Source organism: Pelophylax lessonae (genome assembly GCF_965119305.1).
Source record: "Pelophylax lessonae genome assembly, chromosome: 7".
In the NCBI taxonomy this organism is placed as follows: Eukaryota; Metazoa; Chordata; class Amphibia; order Anura; family Ranidae; genus Pelophylax; species Pelophylax lessonae.
Window position 1 is genome coordinate 2,054,907 of NC_138774.1, and position 22,044 is coordinate 2,076,950.

A 22,044-nucleotide genomic window follows, 5' to 3' on the forward strand; every position below is an offset into this window, starting at 1 on the left:
CGCAGACCTCGGGGCACTCACCGAAAATTCCGGCACTTGGCCTATTGTCGGCAATGAGGAGAATGCTCCGCGTGCAGCCATTGAACAAGATGCATGATGGGAGCAGTAGCTGGTCAACCAGCATGAGTGATGTTCCCCCAGCTAGGGCAATTACCATAATGTCTTCCATAGTAATGCCCCCCCCCCCCCATACATACATCACAGGTCAGCGCCAGTCCTGATTGGCTGCACGTTACTCCCATGACATACAGTTGGGTCCATATACACTGCTCAAAAAAATGGAAGGAACACTTTTTAATCAGAGTATAGCATCAAGTCAATGAATCCAGGGATATTGATCTGGTCCGTTAAGTAGCAGAGGGGGTTGTTAATCAGTTTTAGCTGCTTTGGGGTTAATGAAATTACCAACAGGTGCACTAGATGGGCAACAATGAGATGACCTCCAAAAGAGGAATGGTTTTACAGGTGGAGGCCACTGACATTTTTTTCCCTACTCAGCTTTGCTGACTGTTTCTCACTAGTTTTGCATTTGGCTAGGGTCAGTGTCACTACTGGTAGTATGAGGAGATACCTGGACCCTATAGAGGGGGTCAGTGTCACTACTGGTAGTATGAGGAGATACCTGGACCCTATAGAGGGGGTCAGTGTCACTACTGGTAGTACGAGGAGATACCTGGACCCTATAGAGGGGGTCAGTGTCACTACTGGTAGTATGAGGCCATACCTGGAACCTATAGAGGGGGTCAGTGTCACTACTTGTAGCATGAGGAGATACCTGGACCCTATAGAGGGGGTCAGTGTCACTACTGGTAGTATGAGGCCATACCTGGACCCTATAGAGGGGGTCAGTGTCACTACTGGTAGTATGAGGCCATACCTGGACCCTATAGAGGGGGTCAGTGTCACTACTTGTAGCATGAGGAGATACCTGGACCCTATAGAGGGGTCGGTGTCACTACTGGTAGGATGAGGCCCTACCTGGACCCTATAGAGGGGGTCAGTGTCACTACTGGTAGCATGAGGCCATACCTGGACCCTATAGAGGGGGTCAGTGTCACTACTGGTAGTATGAGGCCATACCTGGACCCTATAGAGGGGGGTCAGTGTCACTACTGGTAGTATGAGGCCATACCTGAACCCTATAGAGGGGGTCAGTGTCACTACTTGTAGCATGAGGAGATACCTGGACCCTATAGAGGGGGTCGGTGTCCCTACTGGTAGGATGAGGCCATACCTGGACCCTATAGAGGGGGTCGGTGTCCCTACTGGTAGTATGAGGCCATACATGGACCCTATAGAGGGGTCAGTGTCACTACTGGTAGTATGAGGAGATACCTGGACCCTATAGAGGGGGTCAGTGTCACTACTGGTAGTATGAGGCCATACCTGAACCCTATAGAGGGGGTCAGTGTCACTACTGGTAGTATGAGGAGATACCTGGACCCTATAGAGGGGGTCAGTGTCACTACTGGTAGTATGAGGAGATACCTGGACCCTATAGAGGGGGTCAGTGTCACTACTGGTAGTATGAGGCCATACCTGAACCCTATAGAGGGGGTCAGTGTCACTACTGGTAGTATGATGCCATACCTGGACCCTATAGAGGGGGTCAGTGTCACTACTGGTAGTATGGGGAGATAGCTGGACCCTATAGAGGGGGTCAGTGTCACTACTGGTAGCATGAGGCCATACCTGGACCCTATAGGAGGGGTCAGTGTCACTACTGGTAGTATGAGGCCATACCTGGACCCTATAGAGGGGGTCAGTGTCACTACTGGTAGTATGAGGCCATACCTGGACCCTATATAGGGGGTCAGTGTCACTACTGGTAGTATGAGGCCATACCTGGACCCTATAGAGGGGGTCAGTGTCACTACTGGTAGTATGAGGCCATACCTGGACCCTATAGAGGGGGTCAGTGTCACTACTGGTAGTATGAGGCCATACCTGGACCCTATAGAGGGGGTCAGTGTCACTACTGGTAGTATGAGGCCATACCTGGACCCTATAGAGGGGGTCAGTGTCACTACTGGTAGTATGAGGAGATACCTGGACCCTATAGAGGGGGTCAGTGTCACTACTGGTAGTACGAGGAGATACCTGGACCCTATAGAGGGGGTCAGTGTCACTACTGGTAGTATGAGGCCATACCTGGACCCTATAGAGGGGGTCAGTGTCACTACTGGTAGTATGAGGCCATACCTGGACCCTATAGAGGGGGTCAGTGTCACTACTTGTAGCATGAGGAGATACCTGGACCCTATAGAGGGGGTCGGTGTCCCTACTGGTAGGATGAGGCCATACCTGGACCCTATAGAGGGGGTCGGTGTCCCTACTGGTAGTATGAGGCCATACATGGACCCTATAGAGGGGTCAGTGTCACTACTGGTAGTATGAGGAGATACCTGGACCCTATAGAGGGGGTCAGTGTCACTACTGGTAGTATGAGGCCATACCTGAACCCTATAGAGGGGGTCAGTGTCACTACTGGTAGTATGAGGAGATACCTGGACCCTATAGAGGGGGGTCAGTGTCACTACTGGTAGTATGAGGAGATACCTGGACCCTATAGAGGGGGTCAGTGTCACTACTGGTAGTATGAGGCCATACCTGAACCCTATAGAGGGGGTCAGTGTCACTACTGGTAGTATGATGCCATACCTGGACCCTATAGAGGGGGTCAGTGTCACTACTGGTAGTATGGGGAGCTAGCTGGACCCTATAGAGGGGGTCAGTGTCACTACTGGTAGCATGAGGCCATACCTGGACCCTATAGGAGGGGTCAGTGTCACTACTGGTAGTATGAGGCCATACCTGGACCCTACAGAGGGGGTCAGTGTCACTACTGGTAGTATGAGGCCATACCTGGACCCTATATAGGGGGTCAGTGTCACTACTGGTAGTATGAGGCCATACCTGGACCCTATAGAGGGGGTCAGTGTCACTACTGGTAGCATGAGGCCATACCTGGACCCTATAGAGGGGGTCAGTGTCACTACTGGTAGTATGAGGCCATACCTGGACCCTATAGAGGGGGTCAGTGTCACTACTGGTAGTATGAGGCCATACCTGGACCCTATAGAGGGGGTCAGTGTCACTACTGGTAGTATGAGGCCATACCTGGACCCTATAGAGGGGGTCAGTGTCACTACTGGTAGCATGACGCCATACCTGGACCCTATAGAGGGGGTCAGTGTTACTACTGGTAGTATGAGGCCATACCTGGACCCTATAGAGGGGGTCAGTGTCACTACTGGTAGTATGAGGCCATACCTGGACCCTATAGAGGGGGTCAGTGTCACTACTGGTAGTATGAGGCCATACCTGGACTCTATAGAGGGGGTCAGTGTCACTACTGGTAGTATGAGGAGGTACCTGGACCCTATATAGGGGGTCAGTGTCACTACTGGTAGCATGAGGCCATACCTGGACCCTATAATAGAGGGGGTCAGTGTCACTACTGGTAGTATGAGGCCATACCTGGACCCTATAGAGGGGGTCAGTGTCACTACTGGTAGCATGACGCCATACCTGGACCCTATAGAGGGGGTCAGTGTTACTACTGGTAGTATGAGGCCATACCTGGACCCTATAGAGGGGGTCAGTGTCACTACTGGTAGTATGAGGCCATACCTGGACCCTATAGAGGGGGTCAGTGTCACTACTGGTAGTATGAGGAGGTACCTGGACCCTATATAGGGGGTCAGTGTCACTACTGGTAGCATGAGGCCATACCTGGACCCTATAATAGAGGGGGTCAGTGTCACTATTGGTAGTATGAGGCCATACCTGGACCCTATAGAGGGGGTCAGTGTCACTACTGGTAGCATGAGGTCATACCTGGACCCTATAGAGGGGGTCAGTGTCACTACTGGTAGCATGAGGTCATACCTGGACCCTATAGAGGGGGTCAGTGTCACTACTGGTAGTATGAGGCCATACCTGGACCCTATAGAGGGGGTCAGTGTCACTACTGGTAGTATGAGGCCATACCTGGACCCTATAGAGGGGGTCGGTGTCCCTACTGGTAGTATGAGGCCATACATGGACCCTATAGAGGGGTCAGTGTCACTACTGGTAGTATGAGGAGATACCTGGACCCTATAGAGGGGTTCAGTGTCACTACTGGTAGTATGAGGCTATACCTGAACCCTATAGAGGGGGTCAGTGTCACTACTGGTAGTATGAGGACATACCTGGACCCTATAGAGGGGGGTCAGTGTCACTACTGGTAGTATGAGGAGATACCTGGACCCTATAGAGGGGGTCAGTGTCACTACTGGTAGTATGATGCCATACCTGGACCCTATAGAGGGGGTCAGTGTCACTACTGGTAGTATGGGGAGATAGCTGGACCCTATAGAGGGGGTCAGTGTCACTACTGGTAGCATGAGGCCATACCTGGACCCTATAGGAGGGGTCAGTGTCACTACTGGTAGTATGAGGCCATACCTGGACCCTATAGAGGGGGTCAGTGTCACTACTGGTAGTATGAGGCCATACCTGGACCCTATAGAGGGGGTCAGTGTCACTACTGGTAGTATGGGGAGATACCTGGACCCTATATAGGGGGTCAGTGTCACTACTGGTAGTATGAGGCCATACCTGGACCCTATAGAGGGGGTCAGTGTCACTACTGGTAGCATGAGGTCATACCTGGACCCTATAGAGGGGGTCAGTGTCACTACTGGTAGCATGAGGTCATACCTGGACCCTATAGAGGGGGTCAGTGTCACTACTGGTAGTATGAGGCCATACCTGGACCCTATAGAGGGGGTCAGTGTCACTACTGGTAGTATGAGGCCATACCTGGACCCTATAGAGGGGGTCAGTGTCACTACTGGTAGTATGAGGCCATACCTGGACTCTATAGAGGGGGTCAGTGTCACTACTGGTAGTATGAGGAGGTACCTGGACCCTATATAGGGGGTCAGTGTCACTACTGGTAGCATGAGGCCATACCTGGACCCTATAATAGAGGGGGTCAGTGTCACTATTGGTAGTATGAGGCCATACCTGGACCCTATAGAGGGGGTCAGTGTCACTACTGGTAGCATGACGCCATACCTGGACCCTATAGAGGGGGTCAGTGTCACTACTGGTAGTATGAGGCCATAACTGGACCCTATAGAGGGGGGTCAGTGTCACTACTGGTAGTATGGGGAGATACCTGGACCATATAGAGGGGGTCAGTGTCACTACTGGTAGTATGGGGAGATACCTGGACCATATAGAGGGGGGTCAGTGTCACTACTGGTAGTATGGGGAGATACCTAGGCCCTATAAGAGGTTGCACAGGCAGTCCAACTCCTCCAGGATGACATCAATACCTCCCATTGCCAGAAGGTTTGCTGTGTCTCCCAGCACAGTCTCAGGAGCATGGAGGAGATTCCAGGAGACCGGCAGTTACTCTAGGAGTGCTGGACAGGGCCGTAGAAGGTCCTTAACCCATCAGCAGGACCGGTATCTGCTCCTTTGTGCAAGGAGGAACAGGATGAGCTCTGCCAGAGCCCTACAAAATGACCTCCAGCAGCCACTGGTGTGAATGTCTCTGACCAACCAATCAGAAACAGACTTCATGAGGGTGGCCTGAGGGCCCAATGTCCTCTAGTGGGCGCTGAGCTCACTGCCCGGCACTATAGAGTTCGATTGGCATTTGCCATTGAACACCAGAATTGGGAGGTCCACTACTGGCACCCTGTGCTTTTCACAGATGAGAGGAGGATCACCCTGAGCACATGTGACAGACGTGAAAGGGTCTGGAGAAGCCGTGGAGAACATTATGCTGCCTGTAACATCGTTCAGCATGACCGGTTGGGTGGTGGGTCAGTGATGGTCTGGGGAGGCAAATCCATGGAGGGACACACAGACCTCTACAGGCTGGACAATGGCACCCTGACTGCCATTAGGTATTAGGATGAAATCCTTGGACCCATTGTCAGACCCTACGCTGGTGCAGTGAGTCCTGGGCTCCTCCTGGTGCACGACAATGCCAGTCTCATGTGGTGAGAGTATGCAGTCAGTTCCTGGAGGATGGAGGAATTGATACCATTGAATGCCCCCACACTACCCTGACCTAAATCCAATAGAACACCTCTGGGACATTATGTTTCCGTCCATCCAACACCGCCAGGTTTCACCTCAGTCTGGTCCGGAGCTCAGTGATGCCCTGGTCCAGATCTGGGAGGAAATACCCCAGGACACCATCCATCGTCTTATTAGGAGCATGCCCCGACGTTGTCGGCCATGCATACAAGCACGTAGGGGCCAAACACACTAATGAGGACCATTCTGAGGTCCTGCAATGAAATTTCAGCAAAATGGAATAGCCTGCTGCATAATTTTTTCACTTTTTCGGGGTGTCTTTGAATTCAGCCCTCTGTAGGGTGAAAATTTCAAACGATGTGGCAACGTTTCCTTCCTAACACATTACCCAGTCCACACCAGTATAGATCCCAACACATTACCCGGTCCACACCAGTATAGATCCCAACACATTACCCGGTCCACACCAGTATAGATCCCAACACATTACCCGGTCCACACCAGTATAGATCCCAACACATAACCCAGTCCATACTAGTATAGGTCCCAACACATTACCTGGTCCATATCGGTATAGATCCCAACACATAACCCGGTCCACACCAGTATAGATCCCAACACCTTACCCAGGTCATACCAGTATAGACCCTAACACATTACCCAGTCCATACCAGTATAGATCCCAACACATTACCCGGTCCATATCAGTATAGATCCCAATATATTACCTGGTCCACACCAGTATAGATCCCAACACATAACCCGGTCCACACCAGTATAGATCCTAACACATTACCCAGGTCATACCAGTATAGATCCCAACACATAACCCGGTCCACACCAGTATAGATCCCAACACATTACCCAGGTCATACCAGTATAGATCCCAACACATTACCCGGTCCATATCAGTATAGATCCCAATATATTACCTGGTCCATACCAGTATAGGTCCCAACACATTACCTGGTCCACACCAGTATAGATCCCAACACATAACCCGGTCCACACCAGTATAGATCCCAACACATAACCCAGTCCATACCAGTATAGGTCCCAACACATAACCCGGCCCACACCAGTATAGGTCCCAACACATAACCCGGTCCATACCAGTATAGGTCCCAACACATAACCCGGTCCATACCAGTATAGGTCCCAACACATAACCCGGTCCATACCAGTATAGGTCCCAACACATAACCCGGTCCACACCAGTATAGGTCCCAACACATAACCCGGTCCACACCAGTATAGACCCTAACACATTACCCAGTCCATACCAGTATAGGTCCCAACACATTACCTGGTCCACACCAGTATAGGTCCCAACACAATATCCGGTCCATACCAGTATAGGTCCCAACACATTACCCCGTCCACACCAGTGTAGATCCCAACACATTACCCGGTCCACACCAGTATAGATCCTAACTCATTACTCAGTCCATACAAGTCTAGATATCCAGCATGATATTTTTCCCCATTGAGATCTGAGTGTTCCTTTAATTTTTGTGAGCAGTGTATATATGGATCTAACTGTATATTGGTTTTCTATGTTCCTCTGTGAGTTGAGTGTCAGCCGTGCGGTCGCTCTTCCTTTTTCATGCAATATGTGGTCAGGATGGAGGAAGATGGTGACCACAGCCAGACTTCCTCTTCACACTGACACTGATAACAGCTTTTCTCTTCAGATCCTCCCCTTCCTGATGATTCTCTGATCGCTTACAATCAATCCACCCGCGGTTCACTGTTCATATGGGTTGTATTCTCCGCACAGCAGACAATCCCTCCCCCCCCCAATAATAATAAAAAATGTAATTTGTTTATTTGCTTTCTTTCACCTCCTCATGCACGTGCCCTGCACAGGTCTCTGTGTTCCCTATATCCACGCTGCATGTGCACCCCCGCTTCCTGCCCCATTGTGATGTCATGGGGGATGGTGGGCGGGGCCATATTTTTCAGCACTGTATAGATATAACACGTAGTATGTTTCCTTCTGCAGGAACTACTGGATGAGATGAGGAAAGAGCTGCAGAGAGTGAAGGAAGACATTATAGATGGTGAGATGTTCCTTCTACTGACGCTGAATGTTCTATGGACTGGGCGGTCATTGTATACTGACTCAGGACCACTCCTCCCAGTATAGGGGGCATGGGACGAGACTTGTCCTCCCAGTATAGGGGGCACGGGATGGGTCCTCCCGGTATAGGGGGCACGGGATGGGTCCTCCCGGTATATGGTCACGGGATAAGTCGTCCTAGTATATGGTCACGAGAGAAGTCCTCCAGGTATAGGGGGTGTGGAAAGAGTCTCCCTGGTATAGGGGGTGTGGAAAGAGTCGTCCAGGTATAGGGGGTGTGGAAAGAGTCGTCCCGGTATAGGGGGCGTGGAAAGAGTCCTCCAGGTATAGGGGTCGTGGAAAGAGTCGTCCTGGTATAGGGGGCGTGGAAAGAGCCCTCCAGGTATAGGGGGCGTGGAAAGAGCCCTCCAGGTATAGGGGGCGTGGAAAGAGTCCTCCCAATATAGGGGGCGTGGAAAGAGTCCTCCCAATATAGGGGGCGTGGAAAGAGTCCTCCCGGTATAGGGGGCGTGGAAAGAGCCCTTCCGGTATAGGGGGTGTGGAAAGAGTCCTCCAGGTATAGGGGGCATGGAAAAAGTCCTCCCGGTATAGGGGGGTACGGGACGAGTCCTCCTGGTATATGGTCACGAGAGACGTCCTCCCGGTATAGGTGGCGCGGAAAGAGTCCTCCTGGTATAGGGGGGGTATGGGACGAGTCCTCCCTGGTATATGGTCATGAGAGACGTCCTCCCGGTATAGGCGGTACGGGACGAGTCCTCCCTGGTATATGGTCACGAGAGACGTCCTCCCGGTATAGGTGGCGCGGAAAGAGTCCTCCTGGTATAGGGGGGTATGGGACGAGTCCTCCCTGGTATATGGTCATGAGAGACGTCCTCCCGGTATAGGTGGCGTAGAAAGAGTCCTCCTGGTATAGGGGGGTATGGGACGAGTCCTCCCTGGTATATGGTCATGAGAGACGTCCTCGCGGTATAGGTGGCGTAGAAAGAGTCCTCCTGGTATAGGGGGGTACAGGACGAGTCCTCCCTGGTATATGGTCATGAGAGAAGTCCTAGTATAGGTTGACTCCTCCCGGTATATAGACAAATGAATAAGCCTTCCAGGTATGGTCATGAGTCCTCCCGCTATATATGGGCAGAGTTAGACCTCCCTGTATATTGGGCATGGGATAAGTGTTCCAAACCAGTAAGGAGCCTCTGCCAGCTGGTCACACAGGCTAGAAATGGGTTTAGAAAATTCCCCAAGTGTCACAAAGGAAGTGGAGGATGGGGCCCCCCCAAGACTCTGGAGACACCACACAAGGGAAGGGAATCAGAGCTAAGCTGACCCTAAGGGAAGTCATTACAGGTCCAACTATGCTGGGGGTGCCCATCATCCTTCCCCCACCTCCGAGGACATGCCTTTCTGAGGGTCAGTAGGCCTGTAAAACCCCCATGATGGAGCGGCCATCCAGCTGAGAGGAGTATCAGCCCATAGCGGACCCCCGGTACTTGCTGTGCTCCGGTAGTGCTGCGTTGTAGGTGAGGTGCAGCTAGAGCTGTCTGTGCTGTACCTGGGACTTGTAGATCTTGTGTTTTCCATGGCGGAGGAGCCAACAAAATGGCACACAAATATCCACAGACACAAGTCCCAGGTGACGTCATCTGCCCTTTTAGAACACTCTACTGCAGGGTGTTGCTCTGTGCAGTGACCGGCTTCTACTGCCCCAGTGCACAGGGGAGACTCCCAAAGGCACTCACCAGTCCATGGAGCCACCATCATGGCAGGTGTGCCCTGCAGGGCCTCGATTTCTCTGCTGGAGGATCCCGGCCCCGTAGAGTGCCCTGCCAGTGAATCCACCAGATAGGTTATACCCAGGAGGTCACGGCCTTCAGGAGCACCATGGCACTGGTAAAGGCCGCCCTGCTCCTGTGTGTGGGGCCCTGCTGGCTGTAGCGACCAATCCAGGTAAAGCCCTCTTCTGCCCCACCAGGGGTGTAAGGAACAGGCCAGGATCTATGGGGACAAAGCCCACGAGAGACCTAGGGAGGAACTTCCATCACCTAAGGACACTAGCAAAAACCTGAGCTGGGAGGTGCTCTACCTGGGCGGGGGATCCTGCTGTAGAGCACAGTTGGCCCCTGATGACTCCGCCTTTTATTCCATGTGGGCGGGCTCTCTGCTTAATATATTTACACCTCCCTTCTCCGATCCATGACTGGTCTGGCTGCAGTCCTCCCGCCATGTTCCTCTTTGGCTGGAGATGTCACCCCCGGCCATGTGCACTGCCCCGCCCGCCCATCCCCGCCTGACTAGAGAGACTTTTCAGATCCCTTTACCCACAAATAAAGTTTCTTATTGCGGAGTCATACCAGACCCCCCCCCCCCTCAGGGTTCATCGGGTCAGCCGCCTCATAGACCTCTATGGTAAAGCAGAACCCGCGTATGGAATCTCTGCACATGAAAAGGAAATCATAGAATCCAATCAGAGAACAGTTTGGAGTTTATTTCAAATATAAATAAAATGTTATCCAAGCATTCCTGTAATACCGGACAAAGGACTACCAGAGCACAAGGGTTTGTCCAAGGAGGGTGCTGGAGCCAGCTGTATGTCTAATCAGGAGTGGGAGGAGTCACTGACTCGTGTGTGTACAGAGCTAGTGAGTAGAGAGCAGTGTGAAAGCGCCACCTACTGGCCAGTCAGAAGAGTGCATATATTATATAAAACATTTCATACGTTTTTTATTTTATAAAGTAGTTCTGACAACAAAGCATTTACATTTACATTACCTAAGGGATGGGAGTGTGCAGTTACGGCCCCTTCCTCCTGATCTCAGGTGAGCGGGGGTGTGGGAGCGTGCAGTGACCACTCCTCCCTCATCGCGGGGGGGGGGGGGGGTGATGGGAGCTTGCAGTGATCACCCCTCACTCCTGATCTTAGCTGAGTGAGGGGACAGGAGTCTGTAGTGACCGCCCTTCCCTCCTGATCTCAGGTGAGCGGGGGATGGGAGCTTGCAGTGACCGCCACTCCCTCCTGATCTCAGCTGAGCGGGGGATGGGAGCTTGCAGTGACCGCCACTCCCTCCTGATCTCAGCTGAGCCGGGGGGGATGGGAGCATGCAGTGATCACCCCTCCCTCCTGATCTCAGCTGAGCGGGGGATGGGAGCATGCAGTGACCGCCACTCCCTCCTGATCTCAGCTGAGCAGGGGGGACGGGAGTGTGCAATGACCGCTACTCCCTCCTGATCTCAGCTGAGCAGGGGGGACGGGAGTGTGCAATGACCGCTACTCCCTCCTGATCTCAGCTGAGCAGGGGGGACGGGAGTGTGCAATGACCGCCCCTCCCTCCTGATCTCAGCTGAGCGGGGGGACAGGAGTCTGCAGTGACCGCCCCCTCCCTCCTGATCTCAGCTGAGTGGGGGGACGGGGAAGTCTGCAGTGACCGCCCCTCCCTCCTGATCTCAGCTGAGTGGGGGGACGGGGAAGTCTGCAGTGACCGCCCCTCCCTCCTGATCTCAGCTGAGCGGGGGGACGGGAGTCTGCAGTGACCGCCCCCTCCCTCCTGATCTCAGCTGAACGGGGGGATGGGAGTCTGCAGTGACCGCCCCCTCCCTCCTCATCTCAGCTGAGCGGGGGGACGGGAGTCTGCAGTGACCACCCCCTTCCTCCTGATCTCAGCTGAACGGGGGGATGGAAGTCTGCAGTGACCACCCCCTCCCTCCTGATCTCAGCTGAGCAGGGGGGACGGGAGTGTGCAATGACCGCTACTCCCTTCTGATCTCAGCTGAGCAGGGGGGACGGGAGTGTGCAATGACCGCTACTCCCTCCTGATCTCAGCTGAGTGGGGGGACGGGGAAGTCTGCAGTGACCGCCCCTCCCTCCTGATCTCAGCTGAGTGGGGGGACGGGGAAGTCTGCAGTGACCGCCCCTCCCTCCTGATCTCAGCTGAGTGGAGGGACGGGGAAGTCTGCAGTGACCGCCCCTCCCTCCTGATCTCAGCTGAGCGGGGGGACGGGAGTCTGCAGTGACCGCCCCCTCCCTCCTCATCTCAGCTGAGCGGGGGGACGGGAGTATGCAGTGACCGCCCCCTCCCTCCTGATCTCAGCTGAACGGGGGGATGGGAGTCTGCAGTGACCGCCCCTCCCTCCTGATCTCAGCTGAGCAGGGGGGACGGGAGTCTGCAGTGACCACCCCCTCTCTCCTCATCTCAGCTGAATGGGGGGACGGGAGTCTGCAGTGACCGCCCCTCCCTCCTGATCTCAGCTGAGCGGGGGGACGGGAGTCTGCAGTGACCGCCCCCTCCCTCCTCATCTCAGCTGAGCGGGGGGATGGGAGTCTGCAGTGACCGCCCCCTCCCTCCTGATCTCAGCTGAACGGGGGGATGGGAGTCTGCAGTGACCGCCCCCTCCCTCCTCATCTCAGCTGAGCGGGGGGACGGGAGTCTGCAGTGACCACCCCCTCCCTCCTGATCTCAGCTGAGTGGGGGGACGGGGAAGTCTGCAGTGACCGCCCCTCCCTCCTGATCTCAGCTGAGTGGGGGGACGGGGAAGTCTGCAGTGACCGCCCCTCCCTCCTGATCTCAGCTGAGCGGGGGGACGGGAGTCTGCAGTGACCCCCCCTCCCTCCTGATCTCAGCTGAATGGGGGGACGGGAGTCTGCAGTGACTGCCCCCTCCCTCCTGATCTCAGCTGAGCGGGGGGACAGGAGTCTGCAGTGACCGCCCTCTCCCTCCTCATCTCAGCTGAGCGGGGGGACGGGAGTCTGCAGTGACCACCCCCTCCCTCCTGATCTCAGCTGAACGGGGGGATGGGAGTCTGCAGTGACCGCCCCTCCCTCCTGATCTCAGCTGAGCAGGGGGGACGGGAGTCTGCAGTGACCACCCCCTCTCTCCTCATCTCAGCTGAATGGGGGGACGGGAGTCTGCAGTGACCGCTCCTCCCTCCTCATCTCAGCTGAGCGGGGGGACGGGAGTCTGCAGTGACCGCCCCCTCCCTCCTCATCTCAGCTGAACGGGGGGATGGGAGTCTGCAGTGACCGCCCCTCCCTCCTGATCTCAGCTGAGCAGGGGGGGACGGGAGTGTGCAATGACCGCCCCTCCCTCCTGATTTCAGCTGAGCGGGAGAATGGGGAGCTTGCAGTGACCGCCCCTCCTTCCTGATCTCAGCTGAGCGGGAGGATGGGGAGCTTGCAGTGACCGCTCCTCCTTCCTGATCTCAGGTGTGCGGGGGGACAGGAGTCTGCAATGATCACCCCTCCCTCCTGATCTCAGCTGAGCGGGGGGATGGGAGCATAGAGTGACCGCCCCTCCCTCCTGATCTAAGCTCAGCGGGGGGATGGAGTCTGCAGTGACCACCCCTCCCTCTTGATTTCAGGTGAGCGGGGGTACAGGAGTCTGCAGTGACCGCCCCTCCCTCCTGATCTAAGCTCAGCGGGGGATGGAGTCTGCAGTGACCGCCCCTCCCTCTTGATTTCAGGTGAGCGGGGGTACAGGAGTCTGCAGTGACCACCCCTCCCTCCTCATCTCAGTTGAACGGTGGGGGGGGGGGGTGCAGAGTGACCACCCCTCCCTCCTGATTTGAGGTTGGGAGGGGGGACCCCACAGGTAGGACAAAACACTTGGCAGGTCTCAGGGCTTGTAGGATTGAGGGGGGTGAAGCAGATGTACACAGCAACCAATCAGCTTCTTCAGCGAAACCTAGAATCTGATAGGGGTGGCTATACCCCTACCCCTCCCCCCATATACGGTATGGAACCCGAAATCACACATTTATTATATTGCAGATTACCAATCTTTAGCTGTGACGGCTGCATTGGTTTTCTGTTTTTTAGTCTTTATTCATGTCCACCTGGTGATCCTGCCAGTAAGTCTGTTGCTTTTCAATAGAACAAGCTCTCTAGCACAATGTATCAGTTACAGAGATCAAACCATTTACCACTGACGCACAATTCTAAAGTGTCAGCTGAAGTTTGGCTTCAATTTGTTAGTGTATCCAAATCTGCTAACATTCCCCTCCCCCCCCCCCCGACTGACAATGCAAAGGTGCCTCCTGTGCTCCTTCCTCCAGAGTGGGGGGAGGGCTCTAATCCAGGAAGTGTTATTGTCCAGATCACCAGGTGAAAACAGGGGGGGGGGGGGAATGCATCCGCCACATCTAATGATTGGAATGGAGGACATTTCTAGATTTGGGTTTATTATTGCTTTGATTGAACACCGATGTGCGGCTCTCAGTCCTCACCACCTTCTCTCTGTATTTGCAGCGCTTATCCAAGAACTGCGGAGATCTGGCACGCCGTGACCTCAAACTCCTCCCCTTCGGATGACTCAGGCTCCACCCACAGGCTCAGCACTCTTCCTCTGCTGTGCAGCACCTTTAGAAATGAGCAGCCAGGAAAGGCTTCTAGCACCCCCTACTGGTGATACTCGTGGTCACTATTTCTTGAATTGCACCTTCACACTTGTGAACTGCCACCCCCGTCTGTACTAACCCCTCTGTACCCCGTGACATTCCACACACGCCATACCATTCCCTGGGTACCGCCCCCTTCCCTCCCCCCTCCAACCATCATACCCTATACACTGCCTCCTCTTCCCCCCCCACCCATCAGCCTTCCATATACTACCAAATCCTTGCTCTGCCCCTACATCATTCCATCTCCCTGGCTCCGCCTCTACATAATCCCGTCACCCCCTGTCCCTCGCTCCGCCCCTACATCATTCCATCTCCCCGTCCTGCCTTAATCCCACCACCCCCCTCCCTCCATAAAATCCTGTCTCTCGCTCCGCCCCTACGTCATTTAGTCTCCCGCTCCTCCCCTACGTCATTTAGCCTCTCGCTCCGCCCCTATGTCATTTAGTCTCCCGCTCCGCCCCTACGTCATTTAGTCTCCCGTCTCTTGCTCCGCCCCTACGTCATTTAGTCTCCCGTCTCTTGCTCCGCCCCTACGTCATTTAGTCTCCCGTCTCTCGCTTCGCCCCTACGTCATTTAGTCTCCCGTCTCTCGCTCCGCCCATACGTCATTTAGTCTCCCGTCTCTCGCTCCGCCCCTACGTCATTTAGTCTCCCGTCTCTCGCTCCCCCCCTACGTCATTTAGTCTCCCGCTCCGCCCCTACATCATTTAGTCTCCCGCTCCGCCCCTACGTCATTTAGTCTCCCGCTCCACCCCTACGTCATTTAGTCTCTTGCTCCGCCCCTGCATCATTTAGTCTCTCGCTCCGGCCCTACGTCATTTAGTCTCCCCCTGTCTCTCGATCCGCCCCTACGTCATTTAGTCTCCCCTGTCTCTCGATCCGCCCCTACGTCATTTAGTCTCCCCTGTCTCTCGATCCGCCCCTACATCATTTAGTCTCCCGATCCGCCCCTACGTCATTTAGTCTCCCGCTCCGCCCATAGGTCATTCCTTTCCCCGACCCTCGCTCCGCCCCTACGTCATTTAGTCTCCCCTGTCTCTCGCTCCGCCCATAGGTCATTCCTTTCCCCGACCCTCGCTCCGCCCCTACGTCATTTAGTCTCCCGTCTATCGCTCCGCTCCTAGGTCATTCCTTTCCCCGACCCTCGCTCCGCCGCTACATCATTTAGTCTCCCGTCTCTCGCTCTGCCCCTACGTCATTTAGTCTCTCGCTCCGCCCCTACGTAATTTAGTCTCCCCTGTCTCTCGCTCCACCCCTACGTCATTCCGTCTCCCCGTCCCTACATCATTTCGTCTTCCCATCCCTCTCTCTGCCCCTATAGCATTCCATCACTCCTCCAGTCCCGCGCTCCGCCTCTACGCCATTCTGTCTCCCTGTCCCTCTCTCCGCCCCTACATCATTCCATCACCACCATCCCTTGCTTCACCCCTACATCATCCTGTGCCCCTCCCGTCCTTTGTACTGCCCCCCCTACATCATCACGTCATCCCTGTCCCTCCCTCCGCCTCTACATCATCCCATTCTTTGCTCCGCCCCATCATAATCCCATCTCCCCTATATATCAACCTTATCAAACCCACATTCCCCCCCCCCCCCTCTCTTTTTTTCTCTTGCCACATGCTGCAAAGCCACTTGAAAACGGGTCGGCAGAGGCTGCAAGCTTCGACCAATAGAATTTTTATGGGATAATTAACGGGTTTATTTTTTATTATTTCAAAATCATTTCAAGTTTTGTACAATTTGTAGCAGAATGGGCTTGGCAGGTTTATAGTCGGTGGCGGGTAAAGGCTCTCTATTTTGCGGTTAGGGTCAGACACTGGACGGTTGAAGGGCCCCGGCGCTGCGCACGGCGGCGGTCAGGAATATTTGATGCCATTATATATATATGTACTGTATGTATATGGGACCTTTTTTTTTTTTTATAACCTGTTTTCTAGAAATAAAACTTTTTGCTTCCATTACATCTGCTGAGTGATTGTCCCTTTATTTCCTGTATATACAGCCGGCACATCCCGGGGTCCCCAACCCCCCGAGGGGGTGAATATATCACAGTCCACAGAGACCAGCGCTCACTTGGCTGCCATTTGTTGTCTCTCAGCAGCTCGGGCGCGGGCGTCCAACTCGTCTGTCTGCAGCCCCAGGCGGGAGATCTCCGCCTCCATGGCCTTCAGTCTGGCCTCCAACTCCTCCTCCTTCCGCCGGCTGTTGGCTGCCTGCCGGGAATACTCCAATACCATACAGCCACCCCCCACCAGGAAAATAATGGCTTCTCCCAGAAGCTCCGCCCCCAACTCCGCTGCCGCTTCCTCATTCAGGGGCTTAATGGCCGCTCCACGGAATCCCATAATCCTCATCTTCGCCCGCATCTCCACCCAGTGATAAACTGCAAGAAGAAGAAGAGAACCCATGAAATATTCATCTCTATACACCACAGGAGCTTACACTCTACAGCACTGACATAGGCCATGGTGATGTACACAACACTCTATATATACCACAGGAGCTTACACTCTATACCACAGGAGCTTACACTCTAACCTCTGTAAGGGGGCAAATACATGGGAAAGGAGGTTGAAATTATAAAGTAACGCATTTGGGGGCTAAAAACATGAACACATTACTGACTGGGGGAGGGGGGATACAGAAGGATCTGGGGGGTCCTATGCATTAAAAAGGAAATTTACACCATAATTTTATGGGAGGGAGAAGGAGACGACTTGAGACGGGTGGGGGAGGCGGGAGGAGAGGACTTCAGAGGGGGGGCGGGAGTAGGAGGAGAGGACTTGAGGGGGGGTGGAGGCGGGAGTAGGAGGAGAGGACTTGAGGGGGGTGGAGGCGGGAGTAGGAGGAGAGGACTTGAGGGGGGGAGGCGGGAGTAGAAGGAGAGGACTTAAGGGGGGGGGAGGCGGGAGTAGGAGGAGAGGACTTGAGGGGGGGGGAGGCGGGAGTAGGAGGAGAGGACTTGAGAGGGGGGGCGGGAGTAGGAGGAGAGGACTTGAGGGGGGTGGGGAGAGGCGGGAGGAGAGGACTTGAGGGGGGGGGGGAGAGGCGGGAGGAGAGGACTTGAGGGGAGGAGGGCAGGAGTAGGAGAGGACTTGAGAGGGGGGGGGCGGGAGTAGGAGGAGAGGACTTGAGGGGGGGAGAGGCGGGAGTAGGAGGAGAGGACTTGAGGGGGGCAGTGGGAGTAGGAGGAGAGGACTTGAAAGGGGGGAGGCGGAAGTAGGAGGAGAGGACTTGAGACGGGTGGGGAGAGGCGGGAGGAGAGGACTTGAGAGGGGGGGGGCGGGAGTAGGAGGAGAGGACTTGAGAGGGGGGGGGCGGGAGTAGGAGGAGAGGACTTGAGGGGGGGAGAGGCGGGAGTAGGAGGAGAGGACTTGAGGGGGGGAGAGGCGGGAGTAGGAGGAGAGGACTTGAGGGGGGCAGTGGGAGTAGGAGGAGAGGACTTGAAAGGGGGGAGGCGGAAGTAGGAGGAGAGGACTTGAGACGGGTGGGGAGAGGTGGGAGGAGAGGACTTGAGGGGGGTGGAGGCGGAAGTAGGAGGAGAGGACTTGAGGGGGGGAGGCGGGAGTAGAAGGAGAGGACTTGAGGGGCGGAGGGAGGCGGGAGGAGGAGAGGACTTGAGGGGGGGGGGCGGGAGTAGGAGGAGAGGACTTGAGGGGGGAGGCGGGAGTAGGAGGAGAGGACTTGAGGGGGGAGGCGGGAGTAGGAGGAGAGGACTTGAGGGGGGGGAGGCGGGAGTAGGAGGAGAGGACTTGAGGGGGGGGAGGCGGGAGTAGGAGGAGAGGACTTGAGGGGGGGGAGGCGGGAGTAGGAGGAGAGGACTTGAGGGGGGGGAGGCAGGAGTAGGAGGAGAGGACATGGGGGGGGAGAGGCGGGAGTAGGAGGAGAGGACTTGAGGGGCGGAGGGAGGCGGGAGGAGGAGAGGACTTGAGGGGGGGGGGGCGGGAGTAGGAGGAGAGGACTTGAGGGGGGAGGCGGGAGTAGGAGGAGAGGACTTGAGGGGGGAGGCGGGAGTAGGAGGAGAGGACTTGAGGGGGGGGAGGCGGGAGTAGGAGGAGAGGACTTGAGGGGGGGGAGGCGGGAGTAGGAGGAGAGGACTTGAGGGGGGGGAGGCGGGAGTAGGAGGAGAGGACTTGAGGGGGGGGAGGCAGGAGTAGGAGGAGAGGACATGGGGGGGGAGAGGCGGGAGTAGGAGGAGAGGACTTGAGGGGGGGGGGGGGACGGGAGTAGGAGGAGAGGACTTGAGGGGGGTAGGCGGGAGTAGGAGGAGAGGACTTGAGGGGGGTAGGCGGGAGTAGGAGGAGAGGACTTGAGGGGGGGGGAGGCGGGAGTAGGAGGAGAGGACTTGAGGGGGGGGGGGGACGGGAGTAGGAGGAGAGGACTTGAGGGGGGGGAGGCGGGAGTAGGAGGAGAGGACTTGAGGGGGGGGGGGGGGGAGTAGGAGGAGAGGACTTGAGGGGGGTAGGCGGGAGTAGGAGGAGAGGACTTGAGGGGGGTAGGCGGGAGTAGGAGGAGAGGACTTGAGGGGGGGGAGGCAGGAGTAGGAGGAGAGGACATGGAGGGGGGGGGGGGTACAAGAAAAAGATGGGAACGGGAAGAGGTGTGGAACAGGAATATAATGGGGGGGTGGGGGGTGGTAGAGGTAACATTAGGAATATCGGTGGGGGGGAGGGGGGTGATGGAAATACAGGTGTCACTAGAGACACATTTTGGAATATGGGGGAGGGGTAGATCCCCTCTCAGGTGTCCCCATTGAAAGATTTCCCCTCTATTTCTGTACTATTGACCCCCCAACATTTGAGACTTCTATTTCCACTCTTCGTGATATTGGTACAGATGGAGGGGGGGAGGAGTCAGAGGAAGGTATACGGAGGGGGGAGGGGTCAGAGGAAGGTATACGGAGGGGGGGAGGGTCAGAGGAAGGTATACGGAGGGGGAGGGGGAGGAGTCAGAGGAAGGTATACGGAGGGGGAGGGGTCAGATGAAGGTATACGGAGGGGGGGAGGGGGAGGAGTCAGAGGAAGGTATACGGAGGGGGGGAGGGTCAGAGGAAGGTATACGGAGGGGGGTGAGGGTCAGAGGAAGGTATACGGAGGGGGGAGGGGTCAGAGGAAGGTATACGGAGGGGGGAGGGGTCAGAGGAAGGTATACGGAGGGGGGGGAGGGTCAGAGGAAGGTATACGGAGGGGGAGGGGTCAGAGGAAGGTATACGGAGGGGGGGGGAGGGTCAGAGGAAGGTATACGGAGGGGGGAGGGGTCAGAGGAAGGTATACGGAGGGGGGAGGGGTCAGAGGAAGGGAGGAGTCAGAGGAAGGTATACGGAGGGGGGAGGAGTCAGAGGAAGGTATACGGAGGGGGGGAGGAGTCAGAGGAAGGTATACGGGGGGGGAGGAGTCAGAGGAAGGTATACGGGGGGGGAGGAGTCAGAGGAAGGTATACGGAGGGGGGGGGGGGCAGGCAAAGGTATACGGAGGGGGGGGGGGTCAGAGGAAGGTATACGGAGGGGGGGGGGAGGGTCAGAGGAAGGTATACGGAGGGGGGAGGGGTCAGAGGAAGGTATACGGAGGGGGGGGAGGGTCAGAGGAAGGTATACGGAGGGGGGGGGGGTCAGAGGAAGGTATACGGAGGGGGGGAGGGTCAGAGGAAGGTATACGGAGGGGGGGAGGGTCAGAGGAAGGTATACGGAGTGGGGAGGAGTCAGAGGAAGGTATACGGAGGGGGGAGGAGTCAGAGGAAGGTATACGGAGGGGGGGGGGGAGGGAGGGTCAGAGGAAGGTATACGGAGGGGGGGAGGGTCAGAGGAAGGTATACGGAGTGGGGAGGAGTCAGAGGAAGGTATACGGAGGGGGGAAGAGTCAGAGGAAGGTATACGGAGGGGGGGGGGGGAGGGTCAGAGGAAGGGGTGTCAGGTCTGTGTCCCCTCCTCTCTGTCCTGACCAGCATGGAAGGAAATCCCAAGTTTTGTGTTGTCACCAGAAGAGGAATGGAGGGGAAATCTTCCGTTGGGGACACCGGTTCTGAGATTTCCTCTCACTTCCTGTTGTGTCTCTGGGACAGGAAGTGAAGTGAAATCTCCCCGGCAGGGAGTAGAACCTCCATAATAGGTGACTGACCTGTGGGGGGGGTCCTCCATGTACAGGGGGAGGAGTCATTGTGAGAACCAATCACAGCTTACCAAAGAGATTAAATTGTGTATTGGGGAGGGATGAAAGGTAAGTACACAGTAGAGGGGGAGGGAGGGGTCAGAGGTAAGTACACAGTAGAGGGGGAGGGGTCAGAGGTAAGTACACAGTAGAGGGGGAGGGTGAGAGGTAAGTACACAGTAGAGGGGGAGGGGTGAGAGGTAAGTACACAGTAGGGGTGGGGGGAGGGGTCAGAGGTAAGTACACAGTAGGGGTGGGGGGAGGGGTCAGAGGTAAGTACACAGTAGAGGGGGAGGGGTCAGAGGTAAGTACACAGTAGAGGGGGAGGGGTCAGAGGTAAGTACACAGTAGAGGGGGAGGGAAGGCGGTTGCCGGGCACACAGGGTGACCTCCATTCAGCAGACATGTGAGTTGCCGCCTTAAGAGGTGGCGCTGTGATTGGTCCGCTCAGTCATACCCTTGCCTCCTATTGGTCAGCTCCCCCCCGTAGTCCCGCCCGTTAAAGCGGCCTCCCCCCGGAGTCTCACTCACACTGGGCGGGCGGTAGACACACGTAGGTCCGGAAGAATTCGCTCCGGCGGGCCCCCGCCTTGATCCGGTTGGCCAGCGGTTTACTGATCTGCCGAACCCCCAGATACAGGAGCTTGGCTATAGGAAAAGCGCCCACCACCATCTTCAGTGACGTCACATGCCGGCACTCCGCCTACTACACGCCTTACGTCATGACGTAAACTGCCGCTCTGCGGAGACTACGCCCACTGCGTCAGACAGACGTCCACCGACACCACGTGACTTCCTGGAAAGAGAAAGGAGGGGACTGGGCGGGGTCAGAGGTTTGTATCCATCCAGGCCTGAGACTTACACTGCTCTGTCACTCACCGAGCTCTGCTGTACAGAGACTGACATCATAGAGATCTGAGGGGGAGAGAAATGTGCCTAGGCACTCCTGATATCAGAGCACTTCCTGTGCCTAGGCACTCCTGATATCAGAGCACTTCCTGTGCCTAGGCACTCCTGATATCAGGACACTTCCTGTGCCTAGGCACTCCTTATATCACGACACTTCCTGTGCCTAGGCACTCCTGATATCAGAGCACTTCCTGTGCTTAGACAACACTGATATCAGGACACTTCCTGTGCCTAGGCACTCCTGATATCAGAGCACTTCCTGTGCCTAGGCACTCCTGATATCAGGACACTTCCTGTGCCTAGGCTTTCCTGCACTTCCTGTGCCTAGGCACTCCTGATATCAGGACACTTACTGTGCCTAGGCACTCCTTATATCACGACACTTCCTGTGCCTAGGCACTCCTGATATCAGAGCACTTCCTGTGCCTAGGCACTCCTGATATCAGAGCACTTCCTGTGCCTAGGCACTCCTGATAT

At 55.7% G+C, this 22,044-nt stretch overlaps 2 protein-coding genes across 2 annotated transcripts in view; one reads left to right on the top strand and one right to left on the bottom strand.

Annotated features, from left to right (window-relative positions):
• The window catches only part of VASP (vasodilator stimulated phosphoprotein), a 39,987-nt gene extending 25,375 nt beyond the window's left edge, over positions 1–14,612 (top strand). Inside the window, exons 11-12 of the mRNA XM_082263368.1 lie at positions 8,051–8,108; positions 14,364–14,612. Of these exons, the coding sequence (XP_082119494.1) occupies positions 8,051–8,108; positions 14,364–14,401 (96 nt within the window). The 3' untranslated portion in view covers positions 14,402–14,612. The remainder of the gene's footprint in view (positions 1–8,050; positions 8,109–14,363) is intronic.
• A 1,589-nt stretch (positions 14,613–16,201) lies between these two features.
• Positions 16,202–21,386, bottom strand: OPA3 (outer mitochondrial membrane lipid metabolism regulator OPA3). The gene is made up of 2 exons (XM_082262499.1): positions 21,190–21,386; positions 16,202–16,898 (listed from the first exon to the last, which is right to left on the bottom strand). Exons 1-2 carry the CDS (start codon positions 21,329–21,331, stop codon positions 16,585–16,587), a joined length of 456 nt encoding a protein of 151 aa, XP_082118625.1. The 5' UTR covers positions 21,332–21,386; the 3' UTR covers positions 16,202–16,584.
• Between the last annotated feature and the right edge of the window lie 658 nt (positions 21,387–22,044).